General features: G+C 37.7%; 1 protein-coding gene across 1 annotated transcript; it reads left to right on the top strand.

Annotated features, from left to right (window-relative positions):
- The first annotated feature begins 1,085 nt into the window (after positions 1–1,085).
- Positions 1,086–18,558, top strand: LOC134224176 (protein commissureless 2 homolog). Its single transcript, XM_062703462.1, has 2 exons — positions 1,086–1,679; positions 17,736–18,558. The coding sequence occupies exons 1-2, from the start codon at positions 1,271–1,273 to the stop codon at positions 18,242–18,244; spliced, it is 918 nt and encodes a 305-aa protein (XP_062559446.1). The 5' UTR covers positions 1,086–1,270; the 3' UTR covers positions 18,245–18,558.
- The last annotated feature ends 292 nt before the right edge of the window (positions 18,559–18,850 follow it).

Here is an 18,850-nt window from a genome sequence, read left to right as displayed (position 1 = left end):
AATGGAATCCATTCGCTGAAAAAGCGACCCCAATGTACACAAATGATCGAACTTAGAAAAAAAAAACTCCTTAATTAAGACGCGTCGACAATTCGATGTCAACGAGTTCCTTCATCGTCTGTATTTATTTCCTTTCGCCAGCAAAATCCCTATTCTTATATTAATTGGATACATGGCAGCCTAAAGCCAGATGCGTTCATCACTTAATCTACAGTGAGCAGAACAGCAAAGCGAACACATACTTCCTGTCTTCACAAGGATCTCCTCCTCTTTTTCATATTTCGTCATTATCCACTTCTTTGTGCTTTAATCCTCATCACAATTGCCTTTTCGATGAATGAATCTCCGAATGGTACAAGATACATTGCTCAGTTAGCAGGGTCCCTAATTAGCTCTGTGTGCCACAATGCTGCAACGTATGAGTGTCAATGCTTTGGCTTCCGATTCGAGAATCGAAGAAGACGTGAAAAATTCTTTGACGTACTGTACATTTACATCAGTTTCAATTTAAGTAGGAGGTATGAGGTATTTGTAGAATATTTTCTCTATGTTCGAAAAATTTGTCATATAATGGGAAATAAGGTACTATTATTCGCTATTAAAAATGACACGATCGTATGACGTAATGACATGTATGTTTCTCATAATGCACGAGAAAAGCACCATCATTGCTAGGTGAATAGATCTGGTTTTTTAATTAATTACTGCAGTTCTTACGATGACAGAACACAAACGCCAATCTGTGTTTCTCAACAGACAGCATACCTTCGCATTAGCACAGACATTCTTGTAGCATAACTCCACATACACATGTTTCGAACAAAACTGACAGCATACATTTCCCACCCGCACCCTTCTCGGAATGCGCAACATGTTTCCTTCAATCACCAACACCAACACCAACTACCAAGCGTGTTCGACTTTCCGTTTCGAGCAATCCTTCGTCCCATAAAAACCTATGCTCCGATCAGCTGTTTGTGCAGCAGTAGTGGTGTTGAAGCTACTCAGTGTCGCTGGGCTGGGACTGGGAAAGAATCGATATGCCAGCCGCATGCTTTCCATTCTTATGCTCACCATCTAACGGCCGACGGATTCAGTCGTGCAACGAACGCCGCGGAGATCGGATGTGTTTTTCCCACGGGAGTTGGTCAAGTTCAACAGTGCGTGCCGGTACCAAACCGGTGATATCTAAACAAGTGCGTGCGTTTTCTGAAAGCATCTCTCGGCTCTCGAGTTCCCATGAAGTGCACCGTTGGATACCGTTCCCGTCATGCTGGATGCCATGGAATCGCGCATTACGTTTGAAGTGCCTAGCAGTTTGGATTTCGACAAGCTGATTCGTGATAATAATTACACGCTGTTTTGGCAGAATTTGCACAGTGAACCAAGTCGTGACCGGGACAGCAGCGCCCTATCGCCAGTGGACCCGTCAGTGCAGGGCGACCGCAACTCGAGTGATTTCAGTTTGATGAGTAGTTTGCAACACTTTGCCGGTGCTCGGGGAGGGGCCGATGGGTGGGGGCTGAGCTTTGGGGACGGGATAAATCAAATCGAGGAGCCACTTGTGGATCCCAGCCTGCTTTGGATAGGAGCCGTGATGGTGTTGCTGATCCTGTCTGGGCTGTTTTGCGTGTGCTCGTGCTATTTGTACTACAAATACCGGAGATGGCAGAAGTGTGGTAAGCGAAATAATTCAATTTGTTTTCCGTTTAATTATGTTTCATGCTTCGCTGGATTAAAGTTCAGCAAATTCGTTCGCTTCACGCTTGTGGGAACGAACTTTTCCATGTCGATGAATATTTAATCACGTAATATGTGTTTTCAGCCGAACAAAACCTAATGGAATATGGAAAACAGTAATTAACGTAATTATTGAATAATAAGAGAACAGCTTCCTGAATATGCCTGATCGATATCATAAATTCATAAGTATCATGACTGCTGTATTTTCTATGATATCAATTAAATTGATGATTCGATAAAAAATCGCGTGAAAAAACAATAAAAAATGCTTAGATTTTAAAATCCGCGTAAAAAATAGTCACAGTGTGTCTAGTGTCACAATAAGTGAAGAAATGTGAAGTATCGATTTTGGCAACATAAATGTTCCGAACGTGTTGCCAAAATCGAATGGGTCTGTATAACAAAATTTTTGCAATGAAACAAAACTGGACTTATTTCAACTAATTTGAATGGATGGACAATTTCGACTTGAACTAGAGCAAAAATAGAATAACTCGAAAGTCAATGAAATTTACATTCTTTGGGTTTAATCTAGTTTCAGTCTAATAATAATTGAACCGTTTGTTTGAGAAACTGCATATGTAACATTTTTGATCAAAATGAGATTTCTATACATTCTGAATCCTCGTCCAAAAATACGTATCCTGGCAAAAAAAAACCAGGATTAATCCACCTAGCGGTGTTGGTGCCTTTCTCGTAAATACTAAAAATACTAAAAAATATGACTGAGTGATTTTTTGCGTGTTTTGCGCATAGAAAATAGTATTTTGGCCATAACTTCTGATCCCATAGTCCAATCTGGCCAATTTTCAATAGCAAACAATGGAACAGGATTTCCCATCGAATGGAACTTGTTGCGAGTAATTCGGTGGCAATGCTAAGTTCCACATACATACATACACACAAACAGACATCACCTCAATTCGTCGAGCTGAGTCGATTAATATATAATACTATGGATCTCCGAGCCTTCTATCAAAACTTTGGTTTTGGAGTGATCATATAGCCTTTACGTATACTTAGTATACGAAAAAGGCAAAAACAAAACAAAACTTTTGTTCAGGAATGTATGAATTTGTTTTCGATTGTTTGAGAAACTAAATATTAGACCTCTTCATGTTTTTAAAAAGTATCAAAACTTCAACCGGTCAGCCCAGAAACACAATTCTTATGCTAAAATAAGCCTTCTGTCAAATTTTTAGCTAATTCGGATAAAATTTCGAGGTGGCTCAAGATTTTTTTAATTCAATTTTTTTTTTTATGTCATTAATTTTTTTTTAATTTACAAAGCTTGCTATAGATTCTAAGAGATTGGCCTTTAAGCCCCTCCTATTTCAGTTAAATAAAAATATTTGTTTCGATACTGTTCCAAATATTTGTTTTATAATCTCCTATTTCTATTTGACATTCCTAGAGGAGGCTCTGGTTTGTTTGTGTATTTGATCCAAAGCGCTCTTGGTGATTATTAATCCCGGCCAAACGATGGACTTCAGAAGTTCGTGCCCTGGGAGAAGTGTTGAGATTCATCCTCAGTAATTTGTTTTGGACTCGTTGAAGTATCAGATGATGAGTTTTGCGCAGCTCTTCCAGACGTATTCGATCATGCTGATCATGCGATCATTTGCTTGTATGCAGCAAGCTTAGTTTTCAGGGACAATGATGACCGACAGCGATACAGCAAATTGTTGTCTAGGTCATAATTTCTCAAACTGTGGGTCCCAATCCCTTGGGGAATTTTTGGTGGGTGGCAAAAAAATCGATTCGTGTTTTTGTCTCTATATCTTCTTAATAAAACAAACATTTAAACATCCAACTGGCCCCTCTAGAAAAGAGTTTTGTAAAAGCATTTTTGACGAAACATTTAACGAACAAAACAGTTTGGTACCCCACAATACCCCGCAGTAAAACAACATGGACTACACTGTTGAACTTTTTAACTGACCATGAATAAAATTCTGCCCAAATTCGCCATTTTTTTAAATACATGACTTTGAAAAACTATTCATTGTTGCTTTTCTCGTGTACTAAGTTTACATAGAAGCTATATAATCGCTCCAAAAGCATTATAAAGAAAGCCCGAACACCCATAGTAATATATACCGATCAACTCACTTCAACGAATCGATGTGATATCTATGTGTACCTGTGTGTGTGCGAATGTCTGTAAGTGTGTGAGCAAAAATGATCTTAGCTCTTTTTTAGGCACTTACCCTAAACTGATTTACGCGCAACAAGTTTCATTCGTCTGAGTTGTTCCCTTATTTCCTATTGAAAATAAGCTGAATCGGACTATGGGCACAAAAGTTATGACCAAAATACATGTTTTATAATGCACGAGAAAGACAACATTACCGTTAGGGGAAATAATCAGGTTTTTGGAAAACTTCTTTTTTCTCAATTTTCATTTGAGTTACTCAAAAATGCTACTTCAATTGAATTTGGCGAAGAAAAGAATTTTCATAACATTTTGAGTGGGAGGGTTGGCGTTGCGCACAATTCATGAGAAAAAACATCTATCATTTAAACAGCGTTACGCAGTGAGAAGGGAAGGGGTTCAAAATTTACAATTTTGTTATTACTACATAATAGTAGCGAATTATAGATTTAACCATAACGTGTTAGATGAATAGTGTGTTGAATAACTCCTTGTCACATTACCTTTTTATAATTATGCAAAAAAACTTAATGAAATATTAAATAAATGAAATTTATTTTATTTATTTATTTATTTTACAATGATTCATAACTACATATATAATCACCTAATGATTTTCAATATGTTTTTATGACTAACTATGCTACGCTTTATAGACGTTTGATCAATACCATTGTACCCTCTGTAATTCTCTTTCGATGATGGCAAAATATGACGCTAATTGAATCTGCTCTACCTTCCTTTGTTAGTTTATAAGTTCTACTCAGTGAATTTTCAACACCGAAAGCTAATAATGCTTTTTTGTTCTTTTTTGGAAATCTGTTTTGCGTCCATTTGTCTGTGACACGAATATGCCATTAAACCTTTATATGACCATTAGGGCCAATTTCTTCACCTCCGCTTAGTGCTTAAACCAGGTTTAAACGTAAGCACCGCTTAAGAGTTAAGCGGAGGTGAAGAAAACGGCCCTTAGTATTTTATCCACCATCAAACAGGCTTATTACAAGCCAAAAGTGACCAAATTCCGTTGGTTTTGTAAAATATGACAAAAATCGATACTATGCCGAAAATTGGTCCTATACCCCATTAAAGCCTAAAAAAAAATTTTCTTTTCTATCTTTGTTTTTATGATGAATACCAACATGTATTGCACGATTCATAGTTTTGGCCAAAAATACCTCCTTGTTTCCTATTCTGCACTTGTGCAAACAATCAAGAATAAGAGATAATTAAAAATTATTCGAAAACTAATTTTCGAAATTTGAACAAATAATAGGACTAAAATTCTGGAGGCACAAAAATCCCTTAGAAAATTGAAATAAATCATTCAATACATCTTTATTTACTATTGTGACTATAAAATCTCTGAAGCTAATGTAAATAATTTTAATTTGAACAAAGAAATATAGATTCAAGTTTGATCAAATTACGATAAATGTATGCAAAATTTCGCAGGTGGTATTCATTGACTACGAAAAAGCACCTAAACGACTGTTTTCGAAAAACTTCTTGTAGAAACTCTAAAAGATTTCTTATGTAAATTCCAAAGATTGATTTGGAAAAAGAAAAATCAAACATAGTGAAACGGAACGCAGACTCAAAACAAAACAGCAAAGAGAGCAGCCAGAAACCGGTTTATCTGATGCTCATAGAGTAACCAGAAGTTCAAATTATTCGTCAAATTATTTGTCCCTTTGAGCCCTATGTCGTTTTCGGCCAAATGGCATTTTCGATCTAATAACCATTCGACCAAACGTTAATTTTGTCCAAACAAAATTTTGTTAGACAACTTTCGGCTAAAAGTTTTATTTGGTCAAGTGACATCCGAACAAGGCTTTCCGCCGAACGACTTTCGACCAAATAACGGGAAGGGCCTCTTGACCATAGACCCAAAGTTGTTTGGCCGAATGTGACACTTGATCGAACAAACCATTACGGCGAAACCCATCTGGCCAAAAATTTCATTCGGCCTTAAATTCGTTTGTCCGAATAGATTATTTGGCCGAAAATTCCGTTTGGACAAGATGGACACACGGTCGAAAATCTCATTCGGTCAAATTTGGGTTTTGGCCATTTTGGCCATTGGTTAAGCCATTTGGCCAAATAGGTCATTTGACCAAAATGGTCGTTTGACAAAAAGGGACATTTGGCCAAACGGGTCAACATTTTTGATCATATTACCTATAAGGCCAAACGATCTGCTAGGGATGCGCAGTTTTCATCCCGAAAGCTAAGAGGGACACCGACCTCGGAAGACATCGTTTGAGCTCATTTGACAGTTATTGAAATTTAGGAAGCAATGGATGATGTGTAGAATTGACCATTCCCGCCAAAAATTTTTATTCGCTCAATCGATTGTTTATTTAATTTTAGGTCAACTTATCCAAAGAACCCATATGTTTTGACATTTCAGAGTATTTTTTGAATTTTAGACAAAAAATCGAAAAAGTGCTTAAGAAAATTTAAAAAAAAATGTGACAAGTGAAAAAGTGGTGTTTTTCGAAATTGGATTAACATTTGCCCGACTATGAACGAACATCGGATGAACTTTTCAAGCCGATTCACACGTGCAGCACTTTTTCGGGTTTTGTTTTTGATTTTAAAAGAGGCTTCAAAAAATATGGATTCTTTGGGAAAGTTGACCTCAATTAAGCCAAAAAAAAAAATGACTGAGAGAATAAAACAAGATACAATTTTGATGGAAAAGGTCAATTGTGGAAGGAGAAAAGGTCAGATTAGTTAAGTAGGAAAGAGAAGAATTGATAGAAAGAGAGGGAGGGAGTCAGAAGAAATAATATGACTAAAGTGTACTGTCCTGTTAGAATACTGTGGTTTTCCTACTTCAAGTGTAAAAATTACCCGTATGTGAGTTACTTGAGGTGAGCGTGCCGATCCTGAGGCCATTTGATTCAGGCAGTGTCTGTATAGCTCAAAGACTACTTACTAGGGTGGTTCAAAAAATTGATTTTTCTCCACAACGCTCATCTGATTCTGTCGCGTGTTCTGAGTGTCCTCCAAAAATATGAGTTGATTTGAATAAAAACTGATTTAGCACAAGCCATTTTAAGTTTGCATGGAAATTAGTATGGCGAAATTAAATTTTTCATCATACCCAAAGCCTTTATGCAATAAGTTGCTCGGGACCTGTCGTACACGACGCATGCGACTGCGAAAGTGCCTTGCCGGAATTATTCTTGCATTTCAATTGTGAATCGATATCTTTTTCAGCGCTGCATCAGTGCACATCGTCAGATCGTTTATTTTTCTTCTGTGCATGAATACGCCAAAATCAAACACATAGTTATGAGTGAGATGATCTGTAATTCGGTTGTATTCCGCTTCGTGGGTAGAAATTGCTGATTTCATAAAGCAGTTGAAATGCGATGTATCGAATGTGGAGGCTGTTTATAAATTGTCAGAAAATAGGAACATCTGCATCAAATTTATTTCGGAGGCAGTGATGGTAGAATCTCTTCGAAGGAATGCAGAACCACGGAAATTCAGATACGCTGAAGGGCAGGGAATCAATATTCGAGCAACGCCTAACAATATACTCTTTGTCATCAACAGAGTTTGTTACTGACAAATGCACCTAGCGACAAACCTTTATCCGAACCCGAACACAATATGACAAGAATCATTTGCCTTGCAGCTCTTATATTTCCGAGAATACAATGCTAATTTTGTAATCATTGTTCGATTCTCAAATATTTCCATAAAAGCAGAAACTATGATAGGCTAAAACCGAAATTTGCCCTAGAAATACTGCAAAATAACGGGTTGAAAGTTAGCAACAAGATTATCTTCTTTTTTGTTGCTGACAAAATTTTTCGGATCTTTGTCATTATTATCTCCGACAAAAACAAAGCTTTGTCGTTGGTTCGCTTTTGTCGTTTGTTTCGCACGCGCATTCCAGAAAAATTGATTCCCTGCTGAAGGGCGAACTGTGGATGTCTGTATGATGGTAGCTGGTCACAATGCTCGTTACGTTCGAGTGTTCGATCTACGACCAGAAATCTCAGGCAATGATCTTTCCATGGTTCTCAACCAGTACGGAAAAGTGCATCGTACGACTCGTGAAAAGTTTCCCGCTGAATTGGGTTTAGACCAAATTTACACCGGTGTAAGAGGTGTTTATATGGAAATTGAGAAGGAGATTCTTCCGTCGATTGAAGTAAATTGCCGGAAAGTTAAAGTTTTTCATGACGGTTTGAAGAACAAGTGCTTTTTATGTCAAGGTACACGGCACCGTCAAAACGCTTGCCCTACAAGGAAAGATCGAGGTATGGCATACGGGAGGAACATTACACCAGCAGAGGAAAAAACAGAAACTAAGGAAGCAGATTAAGCGGAAGACGAAATCGAGGAATTAGAAGAAGAAATGATCGGAGACCATCAAGGAGAGGAAAAAAGTGGGATGCCGAAAGTAGACGGAATGACAGACAAGCAGAGGCCGGAAATCGACGACGAATACATTCAAAAAACGTTCGGGATTCCAAACTGTTCCAAGTTAGTGAAAGATTTCAAGGTGGTGAGGAAGGAAAAGACTTAAAAGCTAGAGGTGAGCCAACGTCGAGCTCATCAGACTCTCGCAAAAACACAAAATAATTTGTTTTATGAATTGTACGAAATAATCATATTATTATTTTTACTGTATTTGGCTCCGTAAAGTTTGAAGAAAACGTCTGAGCCTAAATAAAAAAATCACTAATAAAAAAAAGCCTTTATATGATACCTCAAATTCATTATTGCAAAGGTTTAAGTAAAATTTCGACTAGCAGAGTCGCTTGAAGAATAATATTACGAATTCTTCGTGCTTCGATGTTGTCGTTGCGATTTGGTTGTACGACGAAAGCTTATATCGTGCGCGTCATCGGCGTGTGGCATTTCAGGCTGCGACGATGACTTTTGTCAGCACTGGTCAAAACGATGAGTTTTGTTTTGCCCGAAGCTTCGGCCTTTTACATTTGCCTTTTTCAACGGTGAAACTGTCTATCGTTTTTCGTTCTTAGGTTTGTCGTGTTCAATGTAGAGCGGGCTTCTTGAAATTTTTTTTAAACATTTGGTGTGGAACTTGAGGGCTTTGGAAACACTGGCCTTGAAGAAGGCCAAAATAAAAGGACGAAATGTCAGGCAAAACAAAACTATTCCTTTTGACTACAGCCTGAGTAATCTGAAAATTCTCAGAACAAATTTTCCAGTCCAAATTCGTTTTGTAAAAATTCAATTTTATATAAACAAAAATGATGAGGTTTTCTATAATACGTTTTAGCTCACCAACAGACTCGGCAGTTTGGGAGATTTTATTATTGATCAATTCGAAGGGGTCATATACAGTTAAAGTTTCAATCTTTACGGGGAACAATTTGGAGAACTTAGACCATCTGTATAATCAGGGAATCAATATTCTAGCAACGCCTAACAATATACCCTTTGTCATCAACAGAGTTTGTTACTGACAAACGCACCTTGCAACAAGCCTTTGTCAGAACCTGAACACAATATGACAAGAATCATTTGCCTTGCATGCTCTGATATTTCCGAGAATACGAGGCTATTTTTGTAAACAGCGTTAGATTCTCGAATATTTCTATGAAAGAAGAAACTACAATAACATAAAACCGAAATAAGTTCTAGAGAGAATGCAATGTTCTTTTTGTCGTGGACAACATTTTTCGGATCTTTGTCATTATTATCTCAGACAAAAACAAAGCTTTGTCTACAATGTTATGAAACTCATATGTGAATATGTACGTTATGTGGAAGATATTTATTTGGAAAATGTATTGGAGGTAACCACTTTCCAATACATTTTCCAAATCAATATCTTTCACATAACGTACATATTCACATATGAGTTTCATAACATTGTAAATTAATGTCCAAGTCGGGTGGTTTAATCCCCGGAAATAGGCAATTAACTTTGAACCGAAAGCTTTGTCGTTGGTTGATTGAAAAATTGATTCCCTGTATATTACGCAAGGGCTCTAGGGACTGGTATGGACATGTTAGATTGAATTCGGTTTGATAATAGTATAATGATAGTAGTACAATTTGAAGAACTTATAACATCTGCATTAAACTAATTTCAACTGCATCTAATACGCAAGGGCTCTAGCAATAAAACCTTGAAATAATTGTGAGAATCGGCTAGAAAACGCCAAGGAACCTGCTGTTGGGAATCATGATTCTCATGATTAATTCTTGATCGCAGTAGATATTCGACTTGTTAACCATAACACGTACTTCTCAACATGTAATTAGGTTCAGGTTCTCTTAATCCAAGTTGCCATACAAAAGCTTGCAAATTTATTCAATTAAGGACAATCATCACGGAATCCAAATTCAAAAGTACTCGCCTTTTCAAGGGCCATACTCAATACGGAAAATACGAACAACTGTCATTTTTATTATTTCACGCATGCTGCGACGCAACAAAGCTGAAATAATAAAAATGACAGTTGTGTGTTGCTTCCGTATTGAGCAGTGTGCCCTTGAAAACGCGAGTACTTTTGAATTTTGATTTCGGGAGGCTTGTCTTTTGTTTTAAAAGTTTAGTCATAAAATGAATCATGGTACAAATATACCATGCGCCTCCATATGCTGCTATGCTTGTAAGCTGCTGAACATTTCTCAATATCTCTTCCTATCGTTTTCCCTGGGAGGCCCATTCTGGCTAAAAACACTTGTGAGGACAATATTACGGCGAAAAAGAAAACTTTGGAAAGCTTTGCAAAAATAACGCGCAAAGGAAATCCCTGCATGGAACAAATTATACATAATGAGCAATGAACTGAGTTCAAACATTAAAACAAATTAACTGTAATGATGTCCAATTTTATAGTCGATTCTAATAACTGCTGGGGTCCTGTCGTGTCAGGTTTGTTTAGAAACCCCAGCACAAAGCACAAAGCAGTACACGCACAGCTGAAAGTATGCTCTTTTGTGTATTTCTACTCTTTTGTGGGAGAATGGGACTACCCACAAAAGGAGTCATATTTGATGCATAAAAAGGATAAGTATTACACACTTTTCCTGTTTTTATGCATAAATGTTAATCATTTGTGAATAAAAGATACTCATAATTGTGCATAATATTTATTCCTTTTTATGTGTAGTCCCATTCTCCTACGAAAGAGCGTACTTTGAAGTCATAATTGTATGCTTTATAGTCAAAAGAGCATACTTCGAAGTCTTTTGTGTGTACACTTTTTTAGCAGTGTATGCTTTATACGCATTGCATTAGATCAGGTTCAACGATGTGAAGTTGCATTTATTTATCGCTAGTCAGGTTGAAAACCGAAATGGGGGACTAGCGAAGTTGGATTTTTCTAGCAATCCGTACGTAAAACCTAACTGCGTGAGTCGTTCGCTAGTCCAATTAGGCCCTTATTAGACTAGCGCGCCACTAGCGAAGTTAGGTTTAACGTACGGATTGCGAGAAAAATCCAACTTCGCTAGTTTTCAGCTTAATCGAGTATATCAACTGTCAGACAACGACAATCTAGATCAGCAACCAAACTAAAAAACAGAAATCGTCGAGGCTTCATGGCCGAGCCAACTCGCTTGCGATTTTGTAGGGATAGCATAGCATAGCGCTTGAGTTTCTCGGATAGAATCGCATCGCTTTGCTCACTCGCCGAAAATGATTTCGCTAAAAATAAACTTCAAAACGCAATCGAGCCGTATGTTTATTAGCGCACAATTTCAGTGTGTCTGCTGATTAAAGCATTTTGCATAGCACGTTTTTGGTCATTTAATGTAACTATTTCAAAGATTCGCTACAAATGATCAGTTACTTCAATTTAAGGCGGACTTCCGATTTGGTAAGGAAATAAAACACTTGTTAAAGTTCCAAAATTCTTACCCTGTTTGTTTTCAAGTTAAATAAAAACCGAGAAAATTTGCCAAAATTTATCGGGAAAAGCGGGAAAAAACCGGGAATTTGAAAATCAAATTTCAGTGGCCACCCTGCAATCAGCAACCGGTACGATTGTGACAGAAAATCGGTACGATTTTTACTGACTACTTGGCACATCCTATCATAGTAAAAACCCACCCAATACAAGGAATTAGGCAAGAGCTCTTCTTTTTATGTATTTCAGAGCTCATTGTCAAACATTCCACATCATTGGCAAGCCCCACAACTCGCAGTGGCCAGGGCCAGTGCTTATAATAGTCCCTGCTGCCTCCTAGAACTCACAAACTTTGTTCATTGAATGTGTCACTTTTGTTCGGTAAGGAATCGTTTTTCTTTGATTTATTTTTAAACCATTTATTCCTCACCGAATGATTGGTTAAAGACGAAGCAAATATTTTCTTCAAGTTCTGTTCCTCCTCCTTTGAAATTCGACAGCAAATTTTGATTATCTGAAGGGGTAACTCGAAATTTTATCATTTTGTTGACAAAAAAAACTGCAATAACATTGAGCTTTCCCAGATAAAACCGATTTTATTAATTAGTTTTTTATAATTAGTATCCTCCAATTATTAGTGCAGTGATCGTGTTATGACAGGTCAACAAATTGATAAATTGCATGGGTTGCTGCGTTTAATAAGTAGATTGGCCAAAAATAACACTACCGCAACTTTAGGAACAACTACGCCTATCGGAAATGTCATAAATTCAAATATAAACTAAATATCCCAAATTTAGCAATAGGGTAGAAGACCCAATAGTGGAGGAACTAAGCACGTTCTACCACTATTTGTTGGTTCACACTAAGCCTATACTTCATTTCACTTACCTCAAGGGTGCATATGAAAGTTTATTAATTTTATTTTATCCGTTTATTGTTACCTAAAATGGTACCTCCACATATTGGTGCAGTGTTCCAATAGTTGCGGTATTTTTCAATTCGTGTTCCTATAGTTGCGAATCCCATTGTTTTCATATGGGACTCGCAACTATAGGAACACTACCACAACTATTGGTGCAACGAAGAGAAAAGGATAAGCTATTTTATTGATACTTTACCAATTTTGATGCAATTCTCAACCCGTTTTCTTCTATTTCGTGTAATGACAGAAGAAGAAGAAGACAGGTCAACAAATTGATATACTACATGGGTTGCTGCGTTAAATACGTAGATTGTGTAAAAACAACACTACCGCAACTATAGGAACACCCACGACTATGGGAACTTTTACCCTAGCAGTCTTTGATCACTAGCCAGTAAAATATTCATTGGACGCGCTTTAAATTTTCCTGGACTCCAAACTTTTCTTGTACTGCGTAATTACTTCAACGCCATTCAAGCGATAAACCCCATCCTACTTTGTGACCAAATGATCTCGGGAATTTTCCAATCAATCAACAGTGCCAGTCATTATTCGATTCTAGAGGTCGAAGACTACAAATGCAATACATGAGCATCGGTAATACATATTTACTGTCGACCAGTGTAAATTTTGTTCACAGCACATGGCATTCCAGCAACAGAGTTTTCCAGTGTTACTGTTTACTTGTGTTACTTTGCTTAATGTTACAAAATAACTTCATAGTTTTTTCAAGTTTTTTTGGAACGAACTTTATGATTTCACATGGTCAAGTGAAAGAACCCGGAGATGTTTCATTAGACTGGCCCAGGATACAAAAAGTCGTCCGATTCTACGGGGCACCCTCCAGGATCTTGCCTTTGGGTAAGAAAATCATTCTCTGAAAATTTCAGCCTGATCAGTTGTTGCATAAGCTGGCGCAATTGTTTTGAAGTTAATATGGGGTTTCAGCCGAAATATATGGGAAAATACAGCTCTGTTACTATTTCGTTCAGGAAATTGGATGGAAGAGCCCGATTGAGCCAGATTTGCAGGAAATGAAGTTAACATGCCAATGAACAATTCGACATAAAATTCTACTATGATTAATTAAACTTTAAATTAGTTTTTAGCAGATTTATTTGGAGTTTGGTTGAGCACTTTGAAATTCATTAATTGCCTTCAAAATAAGCGCATGTAATCGAAGGTAGCTGCGATATGTGTTGTGGCGCGCGTGCAGTTACTTATGTTTCAGTGCGCGCGAATTCACGCATCGCAGGCACCTTTGATTGCATGCGCTTGTTTTGAAGGCAATTAAGTGCTCAACCAAACTCCAAATAAATCTGCTAAAAACTAATTTAAAGTTTATTTAATCATAGTAGAATTTTATGTCGAATTGTTCATTGGCATGTTAACTTCATTTCCTGCAAATCTGAGCTCAATCGGGCTCTTCCATCCAATTTCCTGTACGAAATAGTAACAGAGGTTTATTTTTCCCATATTTTACGGCTGAAACCCCCATATTAACTTCAAATCAATTGCGCCAGCTTATGCAATAACCGATCAGGCTGAAATTTTCAGAGAATGATTTTCTTACCTAAATGCAAAATCCTGGAGGGTGCCCCGTAGAATCCGACGACTTTTTTTTCTCCCCATACTAGGCTGGGCCACTCTATTGTTTCATTCAAAATCGCCAAAAATGTAAATGTTACAAAATGCTATTTTAATGCAGATTTTGGTCCAATATACGGCAACATGAAGCTCAAAACCGGATCGGACAGTTAACAGAGATTTAAAAATATTAACACTTTCATGTGACTGAAAACAGAGAACCTGATTATTCACACTTAACAAATCCAGTCACAATCCTCACAATCTAATCAATGAGATGGTCAAAATGACAAGGAAAAATGCAAAACAAGGAACAAATATTACAAGTATTTAATTACAATTACAAGTATGAATTCACATAAATTCAGAAAAGTAATACAAATGGGATCAACCATTCACTCTGACCCCTGTGCATCGTTTATCGTATCTCAGTTAGATTACCTACGGCATCGATTATTGCCACATCCTACGCCCCACCGATATGCCCACAATATTGGCATTCCATGCCCAAATACCGATATTATTACCAAGAAAATCGGTCACACTCGGTACGGCGCACGACCTCCGTTGTTGCGGGGATATAGGATTTCCTTTTGTGTTTTTTTTTTCTACACATATCCTTGCAGCGAGGGCGCTGATGGAAAGACGTACACCACATAATCGGACGATGAGAAGCTGTTGAAAAGCTGCTCTGAGCTCTGCTGGCATGGTTCAGTCATGCATAAAAGATCGAATCACCCCGATTGCAACGTTTCCCTATGTGTATGCTACGAACACCATGTGCACCGAATGGGATTACGTGAGCCGTTGGAAAGAAGCAGGATAACAAACGTCGTTGTCGGTATATTTACAATTACTCAAAGACGTTCTCAACCTTTTGGACGTTACATTTGGAGCACATTTGAGAATAGATGGTGCTGAAATGTATCCGTTTTTAAAAGCTGAACATTGAAATGCTGTCCACTATTTTTTTTTTTTTTTCAGATTAAGCATAGAAAAAGGGTTTCGAAGCCAAAAGCTATCAATTAGTCCTAACATTGATTAAAAAGGTTAAAACTTAAAGAATTGAAAACTACTGATCTATATTTGTAATGCAGCATCCGTATGCATAAAAATACTAAACAACATGTGGGCGATGCAAAGGCGCTGGCTGCTGTGCACAAATATCAATCATTTCACCCCCGCTTCTAGAAAAAAGGATCGGTTTCCCGATCCAAGTGTGCGGTTTCCCCGCTCTAATGCAGTATCTAACGAAATCTTTAAGATAAATTCAAGCTGTGTCATTTATCATGTTGTCCCACTGAGCGAAGGAAAGACGCTATGGAATTGGGAATAAAATTGAATGGATCAGAAAAGGTGGATCCTTTAGCGAATCAAATTGATTGTCGAAATGTGAACTTTAGAAAAAGGATTGCTATACACATTTATGTACCTACAACGTGCATTGGATGGATGACTAACGCAATGCTACGGTTTTTGGAGTTTGAACGACCGCTATCGCATTGGTTGGTTCTAAACCTCTTACCGGTTATAATCCGACACGACATGTGTCATGCTGGTGTGGCGTCTGGAATAGAAAGTACTCATTCTTAAACAGCTATGCATATATTTAAATGGGGGCCTGGTGGTTTGGATCTAAATATTTATCTAGCTACACGCTTTTATAGTTCCATTAAGATAGTGTTTTTTTTTTATTTCTGAGTAGGTAGATCATGATGAGAAACGAAATACAAGTCATATGAACAAGAGACAGAGGATTAGATAAATCATATGCATGATAGAGCGATCCCAAATTGATTTACACCCCCATAAAAATCGTACATTTTTCTTGTTGTTCATCCGATCTGGATAACATAACATAATAATATTCGTATTAAATCAATAATTGTTATTTAAATCAATATTTGTAATAATTAGATAATTCGATAAAATGTGATCTTTACACAGTGCTTCAAGTAGCACCAATAGTACTGGTACTGGAGAATAATGAGACAAATAAGGCAATTAAAAAAAAGTCGATGGAACCAATTAGTACTTTCTTAAGATAAGAGATGCGTGATGAAGAATGAAAGGTCATTAAAGATTGTTCTTATATGCGTCTCATCCCAGTTTATAATCTATGATTATGAGAAGCTGGAGGTGTGCGCAAAAGAAGTTTAGGTTTATGATAGACAACATTTGAAAACACGTGGCCGGGAGTAGTAATCCTCATGCTTATGCTATTTTTATCTTAGATTGGAATCAAGGGTAACTCCCCACCTTGATTTCCGATAGCAATCTGGATAAGGATTCCATAAGAAACATGAGTATCACTAGTGTCCAATCTACGAAGTATACCGTAACAACGCTAACGCTAACGCTAACGCTATGATAGACAACATTTGAAAACAAGTTTTTCTTCACTAGTCACTATGAGGGCTAATTGAGAAAAACTCGTTATCGAAAATTGAAGTTTGCAAAAAAATTTATTACGTAATGGACTTGTACGGTAGCTATATTCCAAAGTTTTGAAAAGCATATATTTATATATACACACCAAAAAAATATTAATGTTACAAGTGACGTGATTGAAAAAACTGACACAATAACGCAAGACGTAATATGAATTAAGATGTATTTCTCAGTCAATTTGGATGCACACGAAAGTTTCAGTCCAATCGCCACAGTTTCAATGAAAAACAAACTGAAAATTACATCCATCGAACCCAAAGCACAGCAACCGGTGCGATGAACGTATGAAATGACAACACACGCACCCAACACCCAAGCAGCCGACGGGTTGATGCAATGAACATAGCGTACGCGGAAGAATGTAGAACTTGTTTCACTTTGATCTCTGCTTTCTCATGAAGCGGTGATGGCTGGGTGGTAACGTGAGTGGCGCTCACGCAGCGAACCAATGTTCGATTCCCGTCTGGTACTTTATCATTTTTATTTCAATAATACAGCCGTGTAAATTTAAAAGTGGACCTAGTTTCACATTTATCATGACACAATTGCGCATCAATAATGATGCTCGTGGGTGTCGGTCTCGAAGCATCTAAAATTACATGGCTTTTTCGAAGTGTGAGGCTATCTTTTTTCTTTATTTATCTAACACTGAAGTCTGTTAAGTGCTGTTCTGATATCCATGTACCTAATGGTATAGTGTGGGTTCAAGTACCACCGGCTGCCAAATATTTTTATCGCAAAAATACTTTCCATTATTAAGTTAACTATGTGCATCGGAATTAGGCTTCTTTTCAAACAAATCTGTTCCCATGAAAATATCAATTTTGAAAACCAAAAATGTTTTAAACTTAACTCCTAATTGAAAAAATTGAAATGACTGCAGTTTGACCCACATGACTGTGCACACAATAAAACACATATTTTGGCAAACCTATCCAACACATATTTCATTATACAACATGTACACAGCAGCCTTTCAAATGTACTAAGCCATCATTCCTATTTTTCTCCATTGCAGTTTCGTCGGCCACATGCCAATCCCTTACGAGGATGGACATCGAGGCGCCACCCCCATACGACATTGAAACCCTACCGTCCTATACGATTGCTTCCGGTTTGCCCAGTTACGAGGACGCAGTGCGCCATATCGTGCGACAGCAGCAGCAGTCCCGAGCTGGGTACCAGCCAGCAACAGCAGCAGTGCAGAAGCCAATGTCAACCGGCAGCTCCACTGCCAGCATTCATCCGCAATCGGTGGTCAAATTCTTCGAATCCAGACCAGAAAATTGGCTGAATGTGACCATTTTCGAGGAAATCCATTACAACTTCATTGGGCGAGGGACATCCGCTGCCGGGCCCGCTGTGACCGAAGGACACACCAAAGCAGACGAGGCCGCATCCGATTGCACACTGGTGGATGACTCGAAAGGCACCAAGGACGACGATGACGGCAGCGGCAGTGGTTTGTTCAGAGTTCAAATTTGTATGGTGAATGAGAATAATAAAATCCAATCATGCAATCGATGAGCAGATGGGAACTGTGGAGTCTGTTTTTGCCTGTACAGACGGTGGCGATTGACTGTGTTATTTATGATTTAGTTCCGTGCTTAAGTTCAGAGAAGGAAGACTGTGTGCGCGTGTATTTTCTTGTACATAATTTATGATTCGAGAGGAAGAAATTCAGATGTATTTTATCTACCTGGAAGGGTTCATTTGGAGTTCGTGTGCCCCAAAATATAATATAAATTTATTCTCTCCTGAAGCTGAAGTGTGCGCGTGTGTATTTGATACCCATGAATTATAGAGCAAGACTGACAAATAAATTATATTTTCTTCATGTACGAACGAAAATTCATTTTTCACCAGAACGAAAAGAAAAGCCCATTTCCACAGATGTTGCTTATCATTGTTGGCAAATATTATTACTGATCACTAGATTAGGTAGTATGTGGAGTTTTCGCTTACATACACCATTCTGAGCGTCTCGACATTCTAGTGAGCTACCCTTAGCCTTTAGGGGTTAGCAAGAAAAAGAAAGTAAGTATAAAATGAAGCATAAGTTTTGGTAGGTAAGGGATGATAAGAAATATTCGATGGTGATGATGTAGTGAATTTTGTTTTTTGTTTTCAATT

This window comes from Armigeres subalbatus, chromosome 3, assembly GCF_024139115.2.
Source record: "Armigeres subalbatus isolate Guangzhou_Male chromosome 3, GZ_Asu_2, whole genome shotgun sequence".
Classification (NCBI taxonomy): domain Eukaryota; kingdom Metazoa; phylum Arthropoda; class Insecta; order Diptera; family Culicidae; genus Armigeres; species Armigeres subalbatus.
This window is presented reverse-complemented; position numbering and strand designations above follow the sequence as displayed.